This window comes from Danaus plexippus, chromosome 12 (genome assembly GCF_018135715.1).
Source record: "Danaus plexippus chromosome 12, MEX_DaPlex, whole genome shotgun sequence".
Classification (NCBI taxonomy): domain Eukaryota; kingdom Metazoa; phylum Arthropoda; class Insecta; order Lepidoptera; family Nymphalidae; genus Danaus; species Danaus plexippus.
The window spans coordinates 7,245,270-7,261,594 of NC_083545.1; the positions used below are offsets into that span (position 1 = coordinate 7,245,270).

General features: G+C 31.0%; 5 protein-coding genes across 5 annotated transcripts; 3 read left to right on the forward strand and 2 right to left on the reverse strand.

The window, feature by feature from the left end:
• Positions 1–283: 283 nt before the first annotated feature.
• On the forward strand, positions 284–1,723 carry LOC116772388 (ER membrane protein complex subunit 8/9 homolog). Its single transcript, XM_032664558.2, has 4 exons — positions 284–615; positions 698–847; positions 959–1,064; positions 1,488–1,723. Exons 1-4 carry the CDS (start codon positions 403–405, stop codon positions 1,661–1,663), a joined length of 645 nt encoding a protein of 214 aa, XP_032520449.1. The 5' UTR covers positions 284–402; the 3' UTR covers positions 1,664–1,723.
• A 345-nt stretch (positions 1,724–2,068) lies between these two features.
• On the reverse strand, positions 2,069–6,308 carry LOC133319098 (alanyl-tRNA editing protein Aarsd1). Its single transcript, XM_061522269.1, has 8 exons — positions 6,119–6,308; positions 5,639–5,767; positions 5,230–5,389; positions 4,504–4,718; positions 4,047–4,153; positions 3,513–3,653; positions 3,123–3,437; positions 2,069–2,209 (listed from the first exon to the last, which is right to left on the reverse strand). The coding sequence occupies exons 1-8, from the start codon at positions 6,155–6,157 to the stop codon at positions 2,086–2,088; spliced, it is 1,230 nt and encodes a 409-aa protein (XP_061378253.1). The 5' UTR covers positions 6,158–6,308; the 3' UTR covers positions 2,069–2,085.
• A 282-nt stretch (positions 6,309–6,590) lies between these two features.
• LOC116772389 (alanine--glyoxylate aminotransferase 2, mitochondrial) lies at positions 6,591–9,819 on the reverse strand. The gene is made up of 10 exons (XM_032664560.2): positions 9,736–9,819; positions 9,527–9,609; positions 9,228–9,412; positions 8,785–8,908; positions 8,478–8,666; positions 8,034–8,162; positions 7,557–7,709; positions 7,193–7,414; positions 6,818–7,063; positions 6,591–6,745 (listed from the first exon to the last, which is right to left on the reverse strand). Exons 1-10 carry the CDS (start codon positions 9,746–9,748, stop codon positions 6,641–6,643), a joined length of 1,449 nt encoding a protein of 482 aa, XP_032520451.2. The 5' UTR covers positions 9,749–9,819; the 3' UTR covers positions 6,591–6,640.
• Positions 9,820–11,582: 1,763 nt separating this feature from the next.
• LOC116772559 (translocon-associated protein subunit alpha) lies at positions 11,583–14,261 on the forward strand. Its single transcript, XM_032664786.2, has 5 exons — positions 11,583–11,766; positions 12,330–12,521; positions 12,740–13,017; positions 13,129–13,372; positions 13,908–14,261. The coding sequence occupies exons 1-5, from the start codon at positions 11,709–11,711 to the stop codon at positions 13,976–13,978; spliced, it is 843 nt and encodes a 280-aa protein (XP_032520677.1). The 5' UTR covers positions 11,583–11,708; the 3' UTR covers positions 13,979–14,261.
• A 1,026-nt stretch (positions 14,262–15,287) lies between these two features.
• Positions 15,288–15,909, forward strand: LOC116772528 (small ribosomal subunit protein eS28). Its single transcript, XM_032664746.2, has 2 exons — positions 15,288–15,567; positions 15,800–15,909. The coding sequence occupies exon 1, from the start codon at positions 15,370–15,372 to the stop codon at positions 15,565–15,567; it is 198 nt and encodes a 65-aa protein (XP_032520637.1). The 5' UTR covers positions 15,288–15,369; the 3' UTR covers positions 15,800–15,909.
• The last annotated feature ends 416 nt before the right edge of the window (positions 15,910–16,325 follow it).

Sequence of the window (16,325 nt, forward strand, 5' to 3'; positions counted from 1 at the left end):
AAATAAAATTATTATTTCATATACAATCCGCTAAATCTTATATAAGCAGGAAACTACTTTTGAGGATAATAATTGAGCTACAAGAACTCAAAATACCTTTTTAGAAAACAAAAAACAATACAATTTTTTTTTTATTATCAAGCCATTTTGGACATTATTTAATTAATTCCCTAAAAGAGAAAATAATATCATCAGAAAGGAGTTTCATTTTTTTTTAACACAATTATTTTATTATACATCGACACCAAAACATTTGACGGCAAACCAGAACTACATAAAAAAAAATCGTTTAATTATGACAGGAAGATATTGTCTTAAAAGTAAAGGGGATTCTCATTTGGGCTCGCTGCAATTATTGTTTTCCAATAATTTAAATTAAAACAATTGTAAATAATTAAAACGATGGGTGAAGTTACTTTAGATACCGTTGCATATGCTAAAATAATGCTGCATGCAGCAAGTTATCCGCATTGTGCTGTTACCGGAGTGCTTTTAGCCGATGGAAGTAAAATCCGAGATGGAGCAAAGTCTCAAGATCTAGATATCGTGGATGCTATTCCCTTGTTTCATCATAGTCACTATTTGTCTCCCATGGCAGAAGTAGCTATGACACAGGTATAAAATATTACTAGAATTATTATGACATGTTAAGCCCTTTGGTTTTTTCTTTTCTCCAATAATTTTGTTTTGTTTGCAGGTAGACGCGTTGGCACAAGCCAATAATAGGGTAATAGCTGGTTATTACGCCGCATGTGAGAACTTCAGGGATAACACAGTAGAAAAATGTCCAGGCCAGAAAATTGCAGAGAAAATAGTGGAATTTTTCCCATCGGCTGTATTTGTTGTGGTGAGTACGATAAAACTTATATGAATGGATTATTATATTTTGTCATTAATACTTTATTGTATTTCTTTTGTATATAAATAATAATTTGTGAATACTATCATATTTTACTAGGTTGATAACAAAAAATTCAAACACCATTTGAGCAACCCAGCTATAAAACTACACAACTACAGTGAAGGCAAGTGGAAGGTCATGGATGCCAATAAAGTGCTTTTCCGTAAGTTACAAATAGCTTAACTAATATAATTCTGATGTCAACGACACTTTGAAATAAGCCGCTTACAATACTATGAATATAGTAAAATTTACCGTAATCATTGTTAAACTTGCTGCTTTCACTGTTTTGTACTTGAATTTTTGTGTGTTAAAGTCAGTAGCAGTCAATTTATTCCGATTCCGATTTATTTTTTCATGAAGAAACAATTCCAATATTACTATTACTTTTTAAGTAAACTCATATTTTCTTCATGTACTTAAATGAGGATGTTAGGTCTAAGCTCTAAATGACAGTAGTAAACAACATTTGGGTCATTTATCAAGATGTTAAAATATATTTATTGTAACATTTTCTTTATGACTAGGAAGCATTGCTTGTACAACAAAACAATTAACTTAAATGGATCCAACATTACTATTACAGAAACACCATACGTATTGGAAACAGTGTCGTTGTTACTCCACAAGGGCGTCCAGAAAGATTTAGTGGATTTTGACAATTACTTGGACGATATATCTCAGGATTGGACAAATCTTGGCATAGAAAAACTGATTGCGAGTATAAATGCTTCAAATTCTATAGATTTTAAGAATGAATAACATTCAGTTAATATATTTATGAAATATTTTATGTAAGTAAATAAATTTTTAGTTAATTAATGTGTTTATTATATCAATCTGTTAAGTTATGTACTGACAACACATTAAATTATACAATTCTTAAATCCTGTTATTGTTTCTGATATTTTCACAACTAATGTGAATGTACTTTTAAATCGTTTGAATAAGGAAATATTGTTTTTTTTTTTTTAATTAACACAAATGAGAGAGTTGTGTTCAGAGAAAAAAAAAGGGATTTTTTTTTTATTATTATCATGATGAAAATATCTTAATATTTATTGATATAAAGGTTGTTTTGGGTAATAAATATCAAACTATTTTCGGTTATTTCTGAGAGAATTTAGCTCATTATAAATCGTTTGGTGAGGTGAAATGGTATAAATGTGTGTTTTATCATTTAATCATACATTATTAAAGTATTCCTCAATTATCTTGGTGCATTTATTGAAGTTACCGACATCACCGGCCTTCCCTTGAAACTTTCCATTCTTGAAAGCACCCTTGCCTTTCAATGTATCCATTATTCTGAAAACAAAAAAGTCATATATCACAACATCCATAATAACATATATTGTGAAATATTAATTGAGAAAGATATTCTGCTTCTATATTATTGCTTTCAGGTAAATAAATGCCAAATTCTGCTGTATTTTTGCACTGGAAAAGTTTCCAACCAGAAATAAAGATTTAACAGGTTAGGTTACCGGGATACAAAATAAGTAAATGGTGTTGTACAGGCAATTTTCTCTACATAAACTTAATAAAATGATGTGAATTGATAATAGGGGCCACCCATGAAGTAGGTGACACGTTTAATTGGGGGGGGGGGAGGATAGCACAGAAGCGTGACAAGAGGCATGGGAGCTCAATAGTTTTATGACGTCACATTTAAAACACTAAAACGCAAAATTTAGATGTGAATTGAAAATTTACGAACTTGATCTATATTTATTAATAATTTAACATTCTCGCTATGAGATAATCTCCCATGACACGTCATTTGACTTCTAGAGCGGCGTTGTAGTGCAAGTGAGACACTCGAATACACGAGAATTTTGAATGGTGAGGAATTAAATAGGTTTAAGGAAGTTCGAGCGAATCGAATTTAAAAATTTATTTGTGACGTCACATCATGGGGAGGGGGGGGTGTTATTAAAATGTGACAACCTATGACAAGGACGGGGGAAGGGGTTCAAAAGTACTAAAATTCGTGTGACGTAGTTTGTGGATGGCCCCATACTCTTTAGATTGGTCAGTCTAATCTATATAAATAAATAAAATTGTATAGATTAGTCAGATTAGTGTGTAATATTGAAATAACCGTTTTTTACTACACGCATACGAATATGTATACGGTACACACATGATATCCTAGTTATGTCGAGCGTAGCTTGTACGGGTGTTTGTATATCATATTAATAATTTTAACTCTACTCACTGTTGTCCCAAAGCATTGCAATGAACTTCTGGACCTTGTAAAATAATTTGGCCCTCCTTCGTCTTATCGGGGTCTTCAGATGCTAGTAATATAAATATATCATCCGATTCAAGCCCCTTACATATAATTCTATTAAACTCCGGCGTACTCTCTCTCTTGAACAAACAGAAATACTTAGGCTTGGGGTTGCTATTTTTTATGTTATCTATTTGACACTGTGCCAACTCCGCCAACACATTTTGTAGATTCTTATTACTTAATTTCATGTTTTTCTGCATTTTTGATACGAGCTCTTCGTGTTTGCTGGGTTCATTTCTAAGAAAATAAACATTTGTTTATTATTTTAAGTTTTATATTAACATATTAATTTAATTATGTATTTTTGCTTACTTTAATAGACCTGTCAGAGCTTTCTCTCTATCTAACATCTTCTGGAATGTCTTAACAACTCTATTCCCTACAATAAACCTTAGATTTGTCTTTCCTTTCTTTCCCGGTTCCGTGCCTAAGAGTTTTATCATTTGTAGCTGGCTAAAATATGATAATATTTGTTACATATTTTTTTCCTCATCATCATCATCATCATCAGCCTATCGGAAGCCCACTGCTGAGCATAAGCCTCTTCTCGCATGGAGAAGGTTTGAGCATTAATCGCCATGCTTGCTCAAGACGGGTTGGCGATTTCAAACTTATAATTTGAAATTATAAGTTCAGGTTTCCTCACGATGTTTTCCTTCACCGTTCGTCAGTGGTGTCTAAATACTATAAGAAAGTACATATGACTATGAAAAATCACATTGGTACTTGCCAGGTTTCGAACCCGCGCCCTCACGCATGAGAGGCGGTCCTTTAACCTCCAGGCCACCACGACTTTTTTTCCTATAGATATTATATTATTTATACATAAAATTAATATCAATTGACCTTAAATTAGTAACATGAGTTCCACAGCACATGTTCTCATCAACATCTCCAATACATATGACTCTGATGGTATCAATGCAATCTTTAGGTAGACCTCGTGTATGTGCCTGAAAATTGTTTAGTACATTTATATGCAAACAGAATATTAACATAAGATGTAGAATTCTCTGAATATCGAAACATTTTTAAACAACAATACTTCTAAGATACAAATTTTTATATTAATTCAATAAGAAATAATGCAAATGCTGCAGAAAAACCAAGAAAAATATAGGCATATGGAAGGGTTTATATACATTTGGAGAGCCACCTGAATTAAAGTGACAGGTCAATTTCGTAAAAATTTTTCATTAAATAGAGACAATAAATATTATAAATAGGTTTTGGTATCTTTTAAATATGAATGTACTTGCAATAATTTGTTAGTAGAAAAAATATTATATGTACAAAAACAGACCTCATTTAAAGCTGGATCATTTGCTTTGAAAAATTTTACATTAACAGAAATCCCATCACTGATTAGTTTGTTACATCTTTCTTCAGCAGTTTTTATGTTTTCATATTTGATAGTTGTTGAATCGAGTTCCACAAAACATTCCTCGGCTCCCAACCACCAGCTCGTTGTTGGTAGATTGTGTTCTTTCTCAAGAATTGCTGATAAGAGATGCTGTCCTGACAATAGATAGGTAAAAAGAGGTTAAAGGCATAAAGTTTTGACAACACCTTCCCATAATTACATGAAAACTCTTTGATGTCACTATGAAGGTAGTTAAGAAAAGTTTATTTATTTAATAGGATTAATTTGAACATTATATAATAAGATTCTGGCCAATCGATATAATCATTGATATTGTAAGATCTTACTAAATAATAGCCTTCTTAATTACGATATTTGATTTCAAATTATTTAACAATGATTACAAAGAGTTATTATCAAAAGTAAATTAGTAAATAAATAACAAAACATGCAGTAAGATGAGCAAGATTTGAACTCGCAAACTCCGAAGTATCTCATTTCAATTACTTTGTCACACAACGATAATTAGCTATTCGGAAGATTGCAATAATTTTTCACTCTATATTATCCAATATTCATTTCAATTTCAGTATATGCTCAACATTGCTTTTATATTAAAACATGTATACAAAAAATTTCAAGTTATCTTGAGATGTCTATATACACCTGTATGTTGCTGCATATGATCAAACCTTCTTTGCCAATCAATCTTCTGTACTACCTCCGATCCTTCTGTTATAGGTTCAAGTGTGAAGTGGAGGGCTTCGTCACCTTTACGTAATACTTGTAGCACTTCTGTGTCATTCAACCAGCCTTTATCATGAGGCTGGTAACAGATTTGATAAGTTGATTATGTAAAGGTTTTGTTTTTTGCCAATTTATGATATCAAATAGTGCATGCCTTGACATGTGTTTCTTAAATTTTTTACTGGTTTATATTAATGATAAAATAATTTAATGTATTTGACAAACTTTAAAATCGAAATATTAATTTGTTCATGGGAAAGTAATATTCAAACAGTACTATTTTATTAATGTGCATGTTAAGTTATTGCTCAATAACACTATTTATTACCTGGCCCCCTCCTGCTGGAAATAGTATTGTATTCTCCAACGTAATTTGATATCCATCAAATTTTGAAACTTTTCCATATTCAACAATCGATTCATTTGTTTTCTCACACTTCAAGACTTTAGAAGTGTACTATTAATAATAATATGTAAACTTTGTAAATAATTCAAAATTTGTATGTTTTATACATTGCAATCAACTCATAAACCGAAAAATAAACTCGTCTAATAAATTCTATTAAACACAATATACGTTTCACTGTTTAACATTACTGGGAATTTTCTTAAACGTTTACAGAAGATAATAAACAAATCCAAAATTATCAATTAATAAATTTAATGTTATATATTAGGAGTTCTACAAATAACCTCTGCTAGAACTTATAATAGACTAACACCTTTGCAAGTTGTGTATTGATAGATAAGTAGTTATTATTTATATTTTATAATTTTCTGTTAAAATATATTTATATTATTGGCTCACCTCTCTGAGAAAACTGTCCTCCTGACATTTAAATACCATTTTTACTTAAAATGAAATATATAATTTTCTTTTGAAAACTGAAACTCCAGAGTTTTATAACAGTAAGAAATATTATTTGACAAAGGTCTACGAATTACTTGTATTTAAAAATATTCGGAAATAGGAACCAAATATTATGAATTCGTATTAGTGTGTTGCCATTACAAGAATCAATAACAATAAGTAATGGAGAAAACTTTGAAGAAGAGAAATGTGTAAAATCTTCAATATAAATAAGTTAACAAAATATTTTAAGTTCAGGTCTAGACATATTTTTTATAGATTCGTAGGAATACACATTTTCTTTTTTTTTTATTGACGATTGACAATTATGTGTTTTTACTTCAATGGTCGTAATACGATACTTAAAGGGATAGTGGTCAGAAATCAGTCTGAATTTGAAGTTGAATCAGTCTTAAATAAATAGACAATGTGAATAATATTTTTATTGTATTTTATATAACAATGTTTAATCTAATGTGTTCAGATTTTATTTTGTAAATAATCCTTTAGGGACTGATCTAAAACCGATATGGCGTAATTTACATCCATCTTATTTATGCACATGGGTGGCTTAATCCTCAGAACCTGTAAAATGTACGTTTAAATATAATTATAATAATATTAATGGTGAGTTTTTTTTTGTTTTCTTGGACTTACATTGCTCCAACGCCCGCCCCGTCCGATCAAAACTCCAAGGTCCTTTATGGATTCCATGATGTCTGTTACATCACTTCTGTCTAGCGGCTTTTTAGTGCAAGGTTCAACGAGTTCTATTCCCAACATGAGCCCTTTACCGCGGACATCACCTATCACCGGATATTGCTTTTGTAATTGCATTAGCTGTTCAATAAAATATTTTCCTGTATCTTTGCAATTTTGTTGAAGATTTTCTTCTTCGATAACCTAAATATAAAACAAATTTGTGTTCAATTTTATAGTTCTTTTATAAAAACCATACTTTAAAAAAAAATACGACGTTTTTTGTTTACTGAGTAAAATATCGAATAAAGTAAAATTATAAAACTGCCCCACCTCCAACACGGCCTTCCCAACTGTAGCCGCCATTGGGTTTCCCCCGAAAGTGTTAAAGTAGGCAGCCCTTGTGTGAGCTTCGGCGATCTCTTTCCTAGTAACAACTGCTGCCATCGGAAATCCATTTCCAATTCCTTTGGCCATAGTGACTATATCGGGAACTACATCGTGCTTTTCAAATCCCCAAAACGCATCGCCGGTCCTCCCGAAACCTGTTTGTACCTTAAATATTTTTAAGCGACATTCAAATTTCCATAATATAAGAAATATATGTTAGGTTTATTGTTTCTATTGATTATTCTCTTTGCTATTCTGTTCAAATAGTGCTTTTTATGATACATATGTATTATAAATATACATTTACCTCATCAGCGACAAACAGGCCTCCCTTGCTTCTAATCAGCTCAGCGGCCTGCTTGAGGTAGCCTCGCGTGAACTGTACAGTCCCATTAACGCCCTGCACGGACTCCGCAAACAATGCGGCCACGCGACCCGCTGGTATTGAATTATCTACGAGCTGTGTTAGTTGCACTACATTTTATTGTGTTCCAAATTTAAATACATTGAAAAGGATGTTACTAGTGACGTTTAATCTATAAAATGTTTCTGATTGGTTTCATTAATTTACCGATTTTTGTATTCAACTACTCCTTAACAGTTTATTTTTTTTAAATATATTAATTGACATCTGATTACTCTCTAATATTATTGTGGGTTCAATATTTTTTTTTTATTACTTCTATCAAAAAACGACACATTTGTTGTTGTGTCGATATATATTGAAAGTGAAAGGAAATAAGAAGTTATTTTCGTATCAAACTAGCTATTAAAAAAATATCACCTCAGAGAGTTGGTGAACATATTTCTCTGACGTCACACAGTCTCCAACACACGAACATGAGCCAGCTATTTGTGACAAGGAGTCTCTGCATCCGCCCCAGATACCGCGGTACGGGTCCGGCAATATCGCCTGTATACACATTTTAAGTTAATTTAATTCATTTAGTATATACATACATATATATTAATAATTATTTTAAAATGAAATTCACTCATCAAGACATTTTATGTCAAATATACGTTACGATTTACGATAAGTCAATAGTCCACCCGCCCAATCCGATGTAAAGTTTTAAAATTTTGATAGTTCGTCATCATTACGTGGTTGTCGCGTTCAGGGCCTGTAGGTCAGGGCTGAATTAATCACAGGGTCATTGACCTGCCTGTCACGATAACATTATTTTATGTGTGACGTGAATAATTAAAGTCATTGAACATAAATTACATGATGAAAACCAGCCGGTACGGAGAGCGGCATGCGGTAAGCCTGTGAAGCGGTGAGCGCCATTATCGTGCTGGAGTAACCATGGTAACAGCTTTGGAGCGAAATGACGTCCTCGTGGCCGGTGAAGGCACGCGCCAACAGAATGGCCAGATCATTGGCTTCCGTGCCACTATTCACCAAGTACACTGTCTGGTGATTAATTTTTTTTTTTATTATTATATAAAACCTCCAAAACAGTTACCTAAATTTTGATTCTTCATATCTGAATTTCGATTAGGTATGCTCACTAGTGTAATTTTGTACACACCTTTAAATCTGCTGGGAATTTAGAAATAAGTTTTTCTACGTATTCATATATTTTTGGGTGTCGGTATATATTCGTCGTGTGCCATAGTGTGTTAATTTGATCATGTAAAGCGGCGGTAACTTTTCTAAAAATAAAATATTTAATTTATAATATATTTATAATGACTGTACAGTAAGTACTTGAGCTAAAGAGATTTTTCTTCCACATAATATGCCGTGGCAGACAATTGTAGTTTATTCAATCAGGGGCCTATTTTGTCAGAATCCATGCCCTTTATTATCTAACTTAAAAACATCTTACATGCTTTACTGTTGTGATTTCCTTTTTTTATCCACTTTATCAGATTAACTTTTTTTAAATGTAACTGTGATATTATGCCAAAAGTCGGTGGTAAATAACATATTATCAGAAAAACAAATAAAAGATGACTTATATTTTCTTACGGATGGCAATGTCCAACGGAAACTGTGACAATCCCTCCAAAAAGATCCAAGTATCTCCGACCTTCGTGGTCAAACAACCACTGCATTCGACCCTGATGCAGCACCAATGGCTTCCTATATATATTGTACACTGCGGGAGGGATGTGATTGGCTTTTATTTCATCAGTTCTTTGTAGTGATGGACCCTAAGTAAAAAATATATATTTTTGAAACGTAAGTAACGTGACCTCGCGTTCTAAGTCAGCCATTATATGTTACGATAGTAATTATTCGGTAAACAACCAAAATATTTAACTCACCGTATATGGTTTTGGTGTAAAGTCATATTTGGGTAGCGTAACTGCGTTTCGCCTGAAGATTGAGTTATGGCAATATCTAACAACTGTAACAAACAAACTATATTATAACTTATTAATATAAATCAAACATTTACATTACATTGAAATCTTCGATAATCCCTTTATTTAGAAGTTACTATAATATATATTTATATTGAAATAAAAGTTACATATATTCGCCATAATGTAAGCCGACAGTCGAACGACAGAAACGCGACTGAAAATTATTTTGAATAACAAAACATGACCGTTGACTTCAAACGTATTAAATACTATATTATACGGCGAACTCACCGGTTCATATTTGAATAGAATTTCAATAATTTATGGACATTTACATTAGGTTATAGCTATACCAATTTTTTTAAAACAAAGGTTTTAATGCCACTTTAATGTGGCGTTTATAACAATTAATTTATTAATGACGTAAATAACATGCCCGTTAATTTGCTTTGAGCCTTAACACTAACCGAATATTTAAAAAAAATATATTATAAGGACTTAAAACATAAGTATAGTTCTACTACATGTGTACACGTCACTTTATCTTATTTTTAAATTGTAAATATAATCGGCTTATTGAGATCGTATTTATCTTTATTACGTATGTTTGTTTACCCTTTAAAATAAATTTATTTTAGTATTTATAAATATTATAATCAGTTTTTTTTTTATAAACAATAGTTTATTTCTATGGCTTGTTGAATGTATTTTTGTAACTAGTAAGAACAATTTGTAAAAACCCTTTGTTGGATGATTTTTTTAACGGTTTACATATATGTATTAGTGACTTACATAACTTACCTGCCTCCTAACTTATACTAGGTTACCAAAGACTTGACCTCTGAGGTCAAAATATTATAAAGCTTTTCGTCACTTCGATAATACATTTCTGCTTTATAATAAAATTATGTTTTATGTACATCCGGTCATAAGAAAATTATTAAGTTATATATTACCCAAAATTGCATGTTTATATAAGTATTCATTGTTTTTATGTCATGGAGGCTTTCTTAATTATCTCTAATTCAGTCTCTATACCTAAAAACATATTCCAAAATAAACTGTTTTAAAAAATCTAAAATATATCGAGGAGGGCGTTAATTTTTGAATTACTTGTTAATTAATTATCACTTATACGATTTTATAATAATATTCGTATTTTCCCATTCTATTATAAAATAAAGGTGTATTTTTGTATATAGCACAGGTTAGATCAGCGAGTATATTTTTTCTATGCTCATAATTCATGTACTTGATATCATTTAAAATTTTATGAAAATTAATCAACTTATAATGGATTGACCAAGAACTGAAAAAAAAAAATTTATTCACACTTTTGAATACAATAAATTTAAATGATAAATTTTATTATCCCTTGTCTAAAACTAAACTTATAATGAAAAATTGAAAATGTTGCCATTTGGTGAGTGCTACAGATTTCAAAACTTAATATTTAAATTCTTGTTTTTAACCTTAATTTCAACATCGGAAAAGGGAAATCATAATGAAAATTGAAAAGTAGACAACATACATATTTGGAATTTTATCTGCACATTACAGTACAGATTACATGTTATCCAAAAAAAGTCACAATATCTATTAAATCATTCAACAACACTTCCACCATTAAATGGTAATATCATTCCTACACCTTGGACTTAAGCGAACCGAAGAAACATATATCAAGAACCTTTGACATTATTTTTACACTGAGGCTAGCTATCATACAACATGCTATAGATTGCATTACAATTTTGGACAATGTAATAAAGGCTTGACTATAAAAATTATAAAAAATTTACTTTACCTTTATAAACACTAGTGTTAAAAAATATTTAAATAATGCTTTTTACTACTTATAACTGAGAACTAAACATTTATTAATCTATAGTATAATAAATACTTTTGTATAAATAACCGGTAAATTTACAATATCGGAACTTAAAGAAAGTTAGCCCAACTGGTGTGTCACTAGTGACAAGGTTACTTCCACGTCAATCGAGTTGGAAATAAAATTGGCATTGGTGAGATTGAGTGTACGCGGTGGTGGCTGTATTGTATCGAATGAAGTGAATGGTCAGTCACTTCAATATATCATTTACATATTAGACAAAAATAAGTTAATACAATAAAAATCAAAATGAAACTATTTTTTATTACGTTATTGGTTCTACCGGCACTACTCTGCTTCCAAAGCTGTAAGTATTTTACCGTTTTATAGAAAGTGTCATGTACGTGGCATAGCTTTTCAGTGATATTTAAAATAAAGTACCTATTAATACCTTCTGTACGAAGAGACATGAGATATAAATGATACAAGATTTAAGTATAATATACAAATTTCTTGTATTTTATTCATAAAATTAGTATGTTCTCTTATGAACTTCTAACGTAATCTACAAATTGAAAATAAATCATCCTTTGTTACTTTTACTAATGTTACGTAAATTCTACGATTATAATTATATATTTTATTAAATAAATATGATAATGACAAACAAGAATCTTCAATAACACAACAAAATCTTACTATCCATCTGCTGACTATAACATAATGTTGAATACCTGTTACTTCTACTTTGTTTTACTTATGTTGAGTTAAATGATAATTAAAAATGTATATTATTCAAAAAATGTGATATATTTATTCAAAGGCCCTTCTAAAATTAATACATTTCTCCTTACCATAATCTAATTGTGCACTTTCAAAAGATACTGATAAAATTTTGAGCTCTCTATGAATAATTTTTTTTAATTTCAGCCAGCACAATATTTGCTAGAGCAGATGAGGATGAACTTGATGATGTAGTGGACATTGAGGGTGAAGACAACCAGGTGGTGGGAGACGACGCTCTCGGTGATGACGATGATTCAATTGTTAAATCATCACAAGATGTTGACACAACTATACTGTTCATGAAACCCATCACCAGTTACGGTGATGTGGCATTCGGTAAGATTATTGACTACATCTTGTAAAAATTCAACTTTTAAAATATTGTAAATCACTTGATAATTCCAATGTTTTATATACAGATGATATTAAAATAGTAGACTTATGACCTATGTCATTATTAAATATTACTTTTAACTAATTGAATTTCCTCAATTATCTATATACCATTTTAAAAATACTCTGTTTTAATATATTTTCACACTATTTGGTTGTAGATCTTCAAGCTGGCTACCCTGTTGAGTTCCTCGTTGGCTTCATTAACAAGGGCTCTGAAGACTACATCGTTGAGACTATGGAGGCCTCTTTCCGTTATCCCATGGACTACAACTATTACATTCAGAATTTCACAGCACTACCTTACTACAGAGAGGTCAAGCCTAAACAAGAGGCTACATTCGCTTACTCATTCATCCCCAACGAGGCTTATGCCGGACGTCCATTCGGACTTAACATTCAGCTCAACTATAGAGACGCCAGCGGAAACTACTATCAGGTAAGATATGGAATCAATTAATCTTTTTTTTTCAAAAAAAATCCTTCAATATTCATATAATGTATAAATTGTTGTTACATATATATATTTATCATTACTTTTATATCTCAGGAAGCCGTATACAACCAGACAATCAACATTGTCGAAGTATCCGAAGGACTTGATGGAGAGACATTTTTCTTGTATGTCTTCCTTGGTGCCGCCTGTGTGTTGACCTTAGTTCTTGGACAACAAGCATTATCTTCACTCGCAAGAAGATCAAGGTCCCCACGATCCGTGTCTAAGCCCATTGAGACCGGAACTGCCACTAATGTTGACTATGACTGGTTGCCAAAGGATGTGGCTAACCAACTTAGTAAGTCATTATTTTCACCCAGAATACTTTAACTAGCTATGCTTGTATATTTAATCGCCTTTGATATTTGTGTCATCATCTTTCTTCACCCAATCCTGTCTGGGTGGCTTGACCCACCTCAGGACAAATTATTTTTGACCAAAATTTTTTTTTTATCACAATTGAATTAGTAATAGCATTACAAACAAGAGTCCAATAAAAAACTTGCTCTATATAGAAATCAGTAAACAAGTAGGCTAACATACTTTTTATGACCAGTGAAAGTCGTAACAAAATTGGTCAATTGGTTTGAGACATCCAAAACAGATGAAAAAGCAACCATGTTTAATTAAATTTCTTATGCATATATCCTTTATCATGTATGCTTGCATATGCATTCAGTGAGAAATATATAATTCTAAAATTATAAACAGACGCTTCCCATTTCATTTACTTGTACAGATATTAGATGTATATGAAATATAAACAAATACACGTCTGTTGCTTGTATCAAGTCGAGTATCTGATGGTATATTAATATGATATGTGTTCACAGAAAAATCACCCAAAACCCCCAAACAGTCACCACGCGCGAGGAAAGCGAAAAGATCTGCCGGCGATGATTAAGAAGTCCAGTTATTTAAGAAACATCACACCCACGTGTGAGAAGATGCAGTGTGTGATTGTGAACGCAGCTAAAATAAGATTAGGTCTTATAGTTCTGTCAAACTAATTTTTTTTACGAACATCATCCATGGTTGAATGTAGCCAGCCTAATCTTATTTAAGTTGTGTTGAATTAAGACTGTGTGATTTTTAGTTGATGAGTAAGTTATGGAACAAAATGTGTGGACAGCCTTGTAATGTTTGCGGTGATGAGAAGACATAATTTAATTAAAATGTTAATTTTTTATTTTGTTTTATTTTGCATTCTTTATGGTATTGATATATGAAGTGAAACTTCTTAAAGTGTATGATGGTCGATATTTGCGGATGAAACGCAATGATAATAATATTAGTGACAAAAAAAAATTATATGATTTTGTCCAAGAAGAGAGAGTAAGCTATTAAATAAAGAAAAGTAGTATGCAGCAAATGGTCCTGGAGACGACGTCGAGAAAGATCTAACGAGAGAGATATTTACAATTAACATGGCATTCTTATTTGCAAACGTTATTTATGAATTTATTTTACTATTTTTTATAAAATGTGTAGTTTCTTAGATTAAGTGTTCAATCAAACCAACTCGTCAGCATTATAATATACGTTGATTTTCATTTAGTACCTTAAATAGACAAATAAAAAATCGATGCTTGTATAATTAAAATACATAATAAACTTCAATGTGAAATTTTCATACATATTATATCATCAAAATCACGCATTGATTTCCATAAATTCATTTCCAATTAAGTACCTAATTCAACCAAAACTATTCTGTATATTTATCTTGACGAGTATATTTTATTACAATTAATTTATGCGAATAAGTATTAAATTAATTATATTAAATAGAATAATAAATTATATTAGCAAAAAATCTTATTTGGTCAGCAAAATATTGGCTGACTATTTTTATTTAACTGAATACTTAAGAAAAATATACTAAAAAGAGAAAAAAAATAATGTATAGAGTAATAAAGAAAATGAACATGAGATCAATTGTTGACATATTTATTTAAATATTTTCTAAATTAGTTTCCGACGGTTTAATATTATTGCAAACTCAAATACAATTCGTTGTCAACTCATGTGCAAAAGTAAAATGTATAAATATTAAAAAGAAGAATCGAGTGAATATTTTGTAATATATGACATAAATAAACTAAAATAATTTGTTATAAATATCAAATTTCCAAATGGCAATAGAAAAACCGATTTAAGTCAGTAATCTGTTGGCAACACTGAATCGGTAAATTTTCCTTTTAATATTTTTTATCTGTCAATCTTTCCTTTTTTCGTACACGCTCTTTGCGTTGCACGTGTTATTTTGAGTTACTCGCTCGATATCTGAATAAAATGGATAAACCTAACGTTCTCGCTCGCGTTGTTAAGGTCCTGGGCCGTACCGGTTCCCAGGGACAATGTACTCAGGTCAAAGTTGAGTTCATCGGAGAGACCAGCCGTCAAATTATCAGAAACGTGAAAGGACCGGTCAGAGACGGAGACATCCTCACGCTGTTGGAATCTGAGCGTGAAGCCAGAAGATTAAGATAGGTGAGGAATTTATCGTTAACACAACCTAGTTGTGGCAAAATCGTCATCTAATGGTAGCTGTACTATAATCCTTATATCCTTGCATTTGACAGCATCGCAGTCCGAAACCAAAATAATTATGTCCTGAAGATCAAATATGACTTTCTATTTGCATTCAACTTTCTTATGAATTATATTTTCTTAGTCACTATAGCTCCCAGTCACATAACTAATGTGAAGTTTTCTTTTCCAGGGTGTGGAGAAACTACTAGGTTAAGCTCTTACATGTAACAGTTATTCAAGTTGTGAAATATAAAACCGTCAAAGATGTAACCAGCTCATAAATATACGACTTAAATAACATTTTGCCTTTCATTTACCTTCGCATACTTCTTTGAGAAATAATTAGACATAAGGGGTTGCACAAGGGAAGCAAACAGACAGTCAAACTTGAAATATATACATTTCAATATTACAAAGATATTTATTAGAGTTAACAAAAAATATTTACAAACAGACAAGTGAAATGTTACAAATGTATACAGTATAATTTTGAGAAGTTTCTATAAAATCATCATTAACTAGCAACACTCATTCAAATGTGTTTAGCACATTTTATGAATTCTATATTCAAAATCTTTAAAAAGGTTACCGATCCAACATAATTTAGTAAGTTTCTTCTATTTTATATATAATAGATAAGTTAATTTTATTTAAATATTTGATACAAGTGCATAATTTATATAATTGTAAACAATTTGAAATGAAATGCAATGTCC

Bases quoted from the DNA above. Each gene is read 5' to 3' on its own strand.
- LOC133319098 (XM_061522269.1), bottom strand. From the start codon at position 6,157: ATGGTATTTAAATGTCAGGAGGACAGTTTTCTCAGAGAG. The intron at 4,719-5,229 runs GTGTATATAGAC...ATCTATTGTCAG, and splicing joins TCATATGCAGCAACATACAG to GACAGCATCTCTTATCAGCA. The intron at 3,438-3,512 runs GTAAGCAAAAAT...TTATTTTCTTAG, and splicing joins GCTCTGACAGGTCTATTAAA to AAATGAACCCAGCAAACACG.
- LOC116772559 (XM_032664786.2), top strand. From the start codon at position 11,709: ATGAAACTATTTTTTATTACGTTATTGGTTCTACCGGCACTACTCTGC. The intron at 12,522-12,739 runs GTAAGATTATTG...ATTTGGTTGTAG, and splicing joins TTACGGTGATGTGGCATTCG to ATCTTCAAGCTGGCTACCCT. The intron at 13,018-13,128 runs GTAAGATATGGA...TTTATATCTCAG, and splicing joins CCAGCGGAAACTACTATCAG to GAAGCCGTATACAACCAGAC.
- LOC116772389 (XM_032664560.2), bottom strand. The intron at 8,667-8,784 runs GTGTGTACAAAA...ATTAATCACCAG, and splicing joins AATTCCCAGCAGATTTAAAG to ACAGTGTACTTGGTGAATAG. The intron at 7,064-7,192 runs GTGGGGCAGTTT...TTTTATATTTAG, and splicing joins TTGGGAAGGCCGTGTTGGAG to GTTATCGAAGAAGAAAATCT.
- LOC116772388 (XM_032664558.2), top strand. From the start codon at position 403: ATGGGTGAAGTTACTTTAGATACCGTTGCATATGCTAAAATAATGCTG. The intron at 616-697 runs GTATAAAATATT...TTTTGTTTGCAG, and splicing joins CAGAAGTAGCTATGACACAG to GTAGACGCGTTGGCACAAGC. The intron at 1,065-1,487 runs GTAAGTTACAAA...TTACTATTACAG, and splicing joins TGCCAATAAAGTGCTTTTCC to AAACACCATACGTATTGGAA.
- LOC116772528 (XM_032664746.2), top strand. From the start codon at position 15,370: ATGGATAAACCTAACGTTCTCGCTCGCGTTGTTAAGGTCCTGGGCCGT.